An 8,660-nucleotide genomic window follows, 5' to 3' on the forward strand; every position below is an offset into this window, starting at 1 on the left:
ATCATCGTCATCACCCACGTGAGGATTATATAAATTTCTTTGGATAATGATTACCCATAATGCGCAGACCTCAATTGAAGACTGAAATTGCAATAGCTCTAGAAGACAATCAACAATAGTAAATTTTTGGATATTTTTGTGACTTATAGAGAAAAACAATTAAAAGAGAATCGTGCAGATAACGTGTTATAAAATAAAAATACAGAAAATAAAGAATAAAGAGAATAGAAGAGCAAAAGAGAGAGCATATTTGATTGATCAATGGGAATATCTACAAAGCTTCCTCAAAATCTCTATTTATAGGCATAAGAAATATAAATGAAGTAGAGATCTACTTCTAATGACTATTAGAATTTAAAGTATATCAAAACTTATCTCGATCTTGATGGACATTCACTTAATAAGATATTCATAACAAAATCATTTTATTTAATTTGGAATTTCCGTTACAAACTCAATTTATCCTAAGAGTAATGGTGAGCGTTCGATCGAATTGAATGAAAAAATTTCGAATTAATTGAGTTGACAAATCTCATTTTATCATCTTTAACTTGATTTGAAATTTTTTCGAATCAAGTAGAGGAAAATGAAATTCGATTCAAGTTAAATTGAATGAAATTATTTAAGTTAAATTAAAAAAAATATAAATATGTCAAATTAAAATCTTATTATAGTATAACTAATTCCATATTTGAAGATATAAATTTAAAACCATATATATTTTAAAACTCTTTCAACAAAAAAAAAACTTTCATATGATAAGTAATTTAGGTCCCAAAAATTATTATTTTAATTTTATTTATATACTTTAGAATTTCAATTTTTTTTATAATTTTATTGAGAAAATGCTAATTTATTTGATAGAGAACATATTTACACCCCTCTATTATTTCAACCATTGGAATGGTAAAATTGAGATTAACTCCGAAAAGTCGAATTATTTAATTAAATCAACTCGAAGAAAACGAAATTTGAATTTTTTTTTTCATTTTTACCCCTCTAATCAGTGCTTCAAGTAAAAATTTTCGAAACTATCATTTTAGAAAGTAAGGAAAAAAAAAGCAAAAAAAAAAAAGAAGAACAAAACAGAAAAGCCCTTGCACTCGCGAGGGAGGGAAACAGTGGGCATCTGCTTCTTCTTCGGAGTCCCTGCTTGCTTATAACCGAATTGCCGGTTATGGATCGAAGGGTGAAGAAGGAAGCTGAAGAGATACCGCAAAGAACGATGTCATTTGCTGGTCGGAGACTTAAATCTGCTGGTGAAGAAGACTTCATCCTCGCTCTCTCAACTCACACTCCTAAGCTCAACCCTTCTTCTTCGGTCTCTCTCTCTCTCTTTCTTCTTCTTTCTTTACTTCTTGCTTTCAGTTTGTTTAGCTGGATTTTGAAACAAAACGATAGAAACTAAAGATTCTGAAAGAAAATATGTTAGATCTCGTACTTGTTGCTGTAGTTTTTATTTTCTTCAAAAAAGATCTTTAGAAGGTTCGTACTGTCTTTGCTTGATTGATAATTATATTCATTGCATTATATTTTATTTTTGCAGGAAAAGAAGGAAATTAGTAAGAAGGCTAATGCGTTAACTGAGAGAAAACAGAAGCGAAAGAAGTGCCAATCCGAGACCATAATTAAACCTGTAAAACCTTTTTTCTTCCTCTTGTTTTTTTTTTGTTTAAATTTGTTAAATATTTTTCTACGGCTATTATAGAAATATTTATGACCAAATGACTCAACTGTAGTCTCAAAGTTCCAAAATCATTGCAGAGAACCAATATTTGAATGATTGCTTTTTTTTTTCCTTTCTCAATTCCCAAGATTGTTTTGAAAGAGTCAAAAGAAAACACATAGTAGAATAATGCTAATAAATTAAACAAAATTGGCAACTTATGAGCAAGGAGACAGAGGTAAACTTATTTTCCATGGTCAAACTGGTTGCCGTATGGAATGGATTAGAACAGAGAATTTCTAATTTCAAACTTCCAGCAAGAATTGTTTGTCTTTTATCTCAGATTAATTAGCACTAACAAATAAATTTCCGGACAGGCAGTGTCAGATTGTGGGGAGAAGAAAATAAGGTCAGTGAACTATCCAAAAGAATGGAATCTGCGTATGCTGTTTTACTGCTTTTGGATTAATTGTCTGATGATGTTTACCTTTTTTTTAATGAAGCTCTATGAAAAATAAGGACGTAGGTGATGGAAGATGCATAGCTGAAATTAAGTCTCCAGCTATGATTTGTGCAGAGGAAATTCAATCAAACCTAGAACCTGAATTTCCCAGTTTTGCAAAATCTTTGGTTAGATCACATGTCGGAAGCTGTTTTTGGATGGTTAGCTCCGTTAAATGCTATAATTCACCTTGTATAATTATATTTACTTTTTTTTTGAGGTTTGTGGGATGGGTGGGGCTAAGCCTGATAACGAAACAGGGAATGTGGTTGGCCTTAATCTTAGTCGCAGCTGCCTTGTTGGCCCCATCCCCTCCAGCGGCACCCTCTTCCTGCTCTACCATCTCCACGAGCTTAACCTTGCTTACAGTGATTTCAATTGGTCCCCAATAGGATACCAGTTTTGTCAGTTTACTGTGTTGACCCATCTAAACATCTTTCATTAAAAAATTTCAGGTTCAATTCCATTAGTAGTCTCTCACCTTTCTAAACTATTATCCCTTGATCTATCCTATGATGATGGTTTGATCTTTGAAGGGGATGTCATTAAAAATGTTGTGGGAAAGTTGACACAACTAAGACACCTTCTGCTCTCATTTGATAGGTGTCTTAGTTGTGTCAAGTTTCTCATGACATTTTCCAAAGAGATGCCCTTCAGATATAAGTCATTATAGGATAGACCAAGGGTTGATAGTTTAGAAAGTTGATAGATTGTTAATGGAATTTTACCTGAAAGTTTTGATTGAGAGATATTTATATGGGTCAACATGGTAAACTGACCAAACTAAGATGCTATTGGGTACCAATTCAAATAATTGTAAGCAAGGTTAAGCTTATGGAGATGGTGGAGGAGGAAGAGGGTGCTGTTAGTGGGCATAGGGCCAACATAGCAGTTGCAACTAAGATCAAGGCAAATCACAGTACCTGTTTGTGTCACACTTAACCCCACCGCACAAATGTAGCTCTGTTTTTTGAAGTTTAGCCCTTGATTAACTTGTAAATAATGAACTTTTTGAGGTGTATTTGTGATAGTTTCTTTTTTCTTTTGACAGGGGCTTCCGGGGATGTTCTGTAAAATACATTTACCTAGGAAAGATACTACAATCACTTTGGAAGACGAGAGTGGGAACCAATTTCATGTAAAATACTACGCTGATAAAACGGGATTGAGTGCAGGTTGGAGACAGTTTTGTAGTGCCCATAATTTGCTTGAGGGGGATGTTTTGGTCTTCCAGTTAGTTGAGCCAACCAAGTTCAAGGTGATGTTCAATAGCTATTCTTCTTGGCTTTCAACTTCTAGAGCTTGAGGTTTATATTGCTTACGTGCAATATGTGATTATATATCTGTTGATAGTTCTGGCTTGTCATTAGAATTTAATATTAAGAGGACAGTTCCAGGTGTGCCATATTTCCCCATGTCCCAACATTGGATGGGCATCCACTATGAGTGAGGGGTCTGATCTGGGATCTGATCGTCCAACCTAATATATGATCTTCTATAACAGTATTTGTTATAACATTATTAGTGATTAAAAAAAAAGCTGGTAAAATACATGTTTGGATGGTTTTTGGAAGGACAAATTGGAAAACGCAATGGAAGAAAAATATGGATAGAGAAACAAGGGTGCAGATGCTATCTAGTTCAGGATTGTACTCCTTGCCCTGTACGTTTCATGTTGGCTTTTGTAGAAAGTTTAGCATAGGAGCTTCATAGGTCATATATATACAGCCCTTAATAGCATGGATCAATGTCTACTGAATTTTGTTTGATCTCCATCTCTTGATAATTAATAAAGGTTTAACATGATCATGCATGTATTAAGCCTATGAAGCTCAAGTGCAAATGCCCTATGTTGTTAAAGTTGAGGAAAGATAGGTTCTACTTTTATGCTGCTGTCTTGTATAACTATATTTTTGTTTCAAAAAAGGTTAAAGGGTAAAAAAAAAATCCTTAATAAAGAAAATCAGAAATTGATTAAGTCCTTATGAAAAAAGTAATGCTTAATTGAGTCCTCGGTGACTCAAGAAAATTAATTAGCCCCTTCCATTAATAGAAACCTTCGATGATCGATTTGATCACGGTCATTGATGTGGTAGATGAAAGCCATGAGAATTTGACATGTGGCTTTCCATATCAGCAAAAATTAAAAAAAATTAATTAAAAATTTCTAAAATATATTTAAAAATTAATTAAAAATACACATCCATAATGAATTTAGAGATATGGACGTCCTAGTTTATTTGAGTTTAGACACTTATTTGTTTAGGTTCATTTTGGCTGAACACAAGACTGTAAAAAATGATAAAACAATAGGTGATGAATTGCACCAGTCGTAGATAAAACAATAGGTGATCATGTATATCTGCCGAAATATGGTGAAAAAACTTACCCTATATATACAGACAGAAATATGATGGTAAAACTTTTTCCCTATTTGAACTCTAATTTACGAATATATTTCTTTTATCATGATTGTGATATAATAAATATTAGGCTAATTTTCTACCATGTTTTAGCAAATATCTATATTATCACTTATTGTTTTACTCTACAGCTATTGAAGCCATATTCATCACCTACATATGTGTATATATATAACTTTTTGAATTATATATTAATTATTTATATTATTTATAGTTTTATGTTTGTCCAGAACGAACTTGGACAAATGTGTCCATATTCAGATGAACACGGATGTACATTTGTTAAATTCATTATAGATGTGTATTTTTATTAATGAGTTAGAATATTTTTATATTTCTTTGAAGTTTTTATTGACATTGCATGCTGCATATCATCTTCTCAATGCTTCGGTCTGCCACATTGACTGTTACTGGTCAACAACGGTTTTCGTTAACGGAAGCGGCCAATTGGTTTTCGTCATTGAGGAATAATTGGGTGCATTTTTTTATAAGGGCTTAATTGATTTTCTTTTTCTTTTTTTTTATTAAGGGTTTCTTTTACCTTTCAACCTTTTAAAAATTAATTTGTCCGTACAACTCAAGGATTGTTCACCTTAAGGTCACTGTGACGTTATGAAATGTTGTTAATTTCTCAAGGTAGTGGCCGCTTTAGTCTTGTTACACTATATATAACCAAGTATATTACATACCTATTGCATTTGTATTGTAAAAATAGATGATTCACGAATTTTTGCTGCCCCCAAATCCACCTGCAATTAGAAACAATGCTAGTGAAAATCTTGTTCAGCAAAATAGTTTTGGACTCCCAAGAAGTTGGTTGAGTAATTTTACTCCTAAAGACTACCTTTACTGTTGTGATTTTTAACTTTTATCGTTGATGGTCTTGAAGTGATGAGGTCTCCCTTTCTCACTAAGATCTCTTTTAGTGATTTACCAAGCCCGGAAGGTATTGAATTCTGGGACAACATTTAGATAAGAAAGGATCTTCTTAATAGTTCTAATTATTTCTGGTATTTCCATAGCTAAACTTGCTAAAGAATACTGGTTCTGATCAGGTGGGATTTTGCCCCTCACTAGTTTGTAAGAGCTGATAAACCATCAGATGCACAAAAGCTCACTGATTGTTGCACCAACTGAAGATTTTATATATTTTAAATCCAAGTTAACATAGTTAGTGTTTGGTAAAATGTTGTCTGAAACACGGTGGGCTTATGTTTAACTGACAACCATATAACTTTTCAAATGCATGGTGAGGTTTGTTAGCAGAGATGTTAAGAACCTTAATTTTTATTATGAAACCTTATTCTTTGAGATGTAGTTGGGGCGAATGTATGAAACCTGAATGTTAAAGATTCTGAAAATGTATTTGCCTTATTATGAGGTCACACATTGAAGGGCTAAGTAGGTGAAAAACAATGTCAGGGGTTTTAGATATCTAACTATACGGGATATACTGTTTTATTAAGATTGGTCTGTAGTACTTGAGCAAGCCGATATATCACTCTCCAAAGACTTGCATATGTTGTTTTTTAAGTTTGCTTGATTTGTAGGAGGAATGGAGAGAGACAATATACTTAGTTCCAGCTAACTACGCCAGAGCTTTAAGGGTGCACTTGATTGAGTGGAAAAGTGGAAGGAGGGAATGTCAAGGTGGAAAGAAAATAAATTTTGAATGTGTTTGGTGGGAAAGAAAAGTGAGAGGAAAGAAAACAAAAGAGATGACTATTTTCCACCTTAATGCATCAAAACAAATCATTCCAAATTGGAATGATAAGAGGAGAGAAAATGAGAGGTGAATTTATGCTAGTTAAAATTTATGCATTTTTCTAAGGTTTCATTTTCTTTCTCTTATTTTTATACTCTACCAAGCGATGAATGGAAAGAAAATTTCTTTTTCTCTCAAATTTTCCATTCTATTCCTTCCTACCAAGCACATCAGTGGAAAGAAAAATTATATTTTTCATCTTTTTATTTTTCTACTCGTACAATTTTCTATCCCTCCAATTTTTTTTTCTCTCTTTCAAGTAAAGCCTAGAAGTTTCCATAAGAACTACATGGGTAATAGAGAACTAGTGCAGAGTTCATATTATGTTTATTCCAAATCATTATATCAGCAAAACAAAATGACTGCTTAGCAATGTTTCTAACCTGGCCCCATCAGTATATCGTAGAACCTAAGACTGCATTAATATAAGAGGATGCAAGGAATTAGGTTTCCTCCTCTATTTGAAGGGAGATTATCTTTTATTTGTTTTAAATGCATATATTTTTGTGAAAGTACAGTTATTTACATTAGTAATTACTCTCTATCTAACGTGTATCATCTTATTTTTGTAGATATACATAATAAGGGCACATGATTTAAATGAATTGGATGGGGCTCTTGGCCTCCTAAATTTGGATGCTTATACAAAACAAAGTGATGCAGGCAAGTTGTTTGGTGTCTTTGTTAGGTCTCTTAATTATCATGCTTGCATGTCAGAAGTTTTGCATTATAACTGAATTTCTGGGGAAAAAATAATAGATGATGCAGAAACTGGTCCAACGGTCTCTAAAAGTACAAAGAGGAAACGTCCAAAACCTCTTCCACTAGCTTCTGTTAGGAAGAAGAACAAGAGGTCTGGCCTACAAAGATTGTCTTGTAACGTTGGGCAGCCGGCAGAGCAATCTGAAAATGATAGTGAAGAAGTTGGTTCAGAAGTTTTGGAAGGTTTCAAGCGAACCGAGTCTGCAATTCAATTCAAAGACATAACAAGTTTCGAGAACATATTGGTTGATGGCTTGGTTATAGATCCTGAGCTCTCGGAAGACATTCGCAGTAAATACTACCAGCTATGCTGTAGTCAAAATGCTTTTCTTCATGAAAATATTATCCAGGGTATAAGTTTTAAATTTAAAGTTGGAATTATTTCCGAAACTGTCAATATTGCTGATGCTATAAGAACTTGCAAGCTCACAACTTCTCGAGATGAATTTGATAGTTGGGACAGGACCTTGAAAGCCTTTGAGTTGTTGGGCATGAATGTTGGTTTCTTACGAACTCGTCTTCACCGGCTTGTAAACCTTGCATTTGAATCAGAAGGTGCTGCTGAGACAAGGAGGTATTTTGAAGCTAAAGCAGAACGAGATCAGACAGAGAATGAGATACGAAACCTTGAAGCAAAACTCACGGAGCTGAAGGATGCAAGTAAAACCTTTGGATTTGAAATCGAGAGTTTGCAATCTAAAGCGGAAACAAATGAATTCAGGTTTGAGAAAGAAGTTAAGGCTCCATGGTGAAATTTCCTTAAAGATACAAGGGTTCATATATGTATTCATAATCTCCGACGGTAGCAAGATGACAACCCCAGTTTGTATTACTAGGCAGTTTCATTATTATTTGTACTTTTCTTGGATGATTCTGTGACATTGGAGGAAGCCAATTTCTGCTCTTTTCCTCTCATTTGCATGAGGACTAATTGCTTATGTCTTCATTTTGTTTCATTGTTAATGGGAGAATTATGATCATCAGGTAAAGCAAATTATTCTGAGATGGTGCTCGAGGTTGGCATACAGAATTTCTAAATTGCGCTTTTAAAAATAAACAATGAAATATAAAATATATGGTTTGAAGATAATAATAATTGTAATATACAATATTTAAGAAATTAAAACAAATCAATTTAGTTTAAATTGTGAAAGAAAATCATTTTAAATAGGTAAATGATTAACCATATTAATTGCACTCTAATTGCTTTCTAATTAGTATTGTTTATCATGGTAGAAAGTATTATTTAACATGTTACAAAAAAGTTTAAGTATTATCATGTTGATTAAAGAAAAATTTCAAAATTCAATTTTAAAAGATTTAATTAACAATTGAATCATAGATAGAGTTACAAGAAAAAAAATCTCATCAATTTTGAGATGGCTACATGGGTGAAACAATTTGAGTAATAGTATTAAAATTTATTCAAATTTCAAAACAAAGCTTATTTTAAAATATATATTTTTTATTGGTTTTCTTAAAAATATAAAAATATAAAACTATCCTTATAATAACAATTTATTTTAAATACAAAAGGGTTAA

The 8,660-nt window shown here is 32.7% G+C and overlaps 1 protein-coding gene across 2 annotated transcripts; it reads left to right on the forward strand.

Annotated features, from left to right (window-relative positions):
• The first annotated feature begins 977 nt into the window (after positions 1–977).
• LOC107913214 (B3 domain-containing protein Os01g0234100) lies at positions 978–8,047 on the forward strand. Of its 2 annotated transcripts, none has more exons than XM_016841733.2 (7): positions 978–1,321; positions 1,547–1,636; positions 2,044–2,075; positions 2,170–2,329; positions 3,220–3,426; positions 6,929–7,019; positions 7,116–8,047. In XM_016841733.2, the coding sequence occupies exons 1-7, from the start codon at positions 1,178–1,180 to the stop codon at positions 7,868–7,870; spliced, it is 1,479 nt and encodes a 492-aa protein (XP_016697222.1). In that variant the 5' UTR covers positions 978–1,177; the 3' UTR covers positions 7,871–8,047. The 2 variants fall into 2 exon arrangements, with proteins under 2 accessions (XP_016697222.1, XP_040959855.1); XM_041103921.1 differs by having other exon boundaries at positions 1,029–1,321; positions 7,125–8,047.
• The last annotated feature ends 613 nt before the right edge of the window (positions 8,048–8,660 follow it).

This window comes from Gossypium hirsutum, chromosome D11 (genome assembly GCF_007990345.1).
Source record: "Gossypium hirsutum isolate 1008001.06 chromosome D11, Gossypium_hirsutum_v2.1, whole genome shotgun sequence".
Lineage (NCBI taxonomy): Eukaryota > Viridiplantae > Streptophyta > Magnoliopsida > Malvales > Malvaceae > Gossypium > Gossypium hirsutum.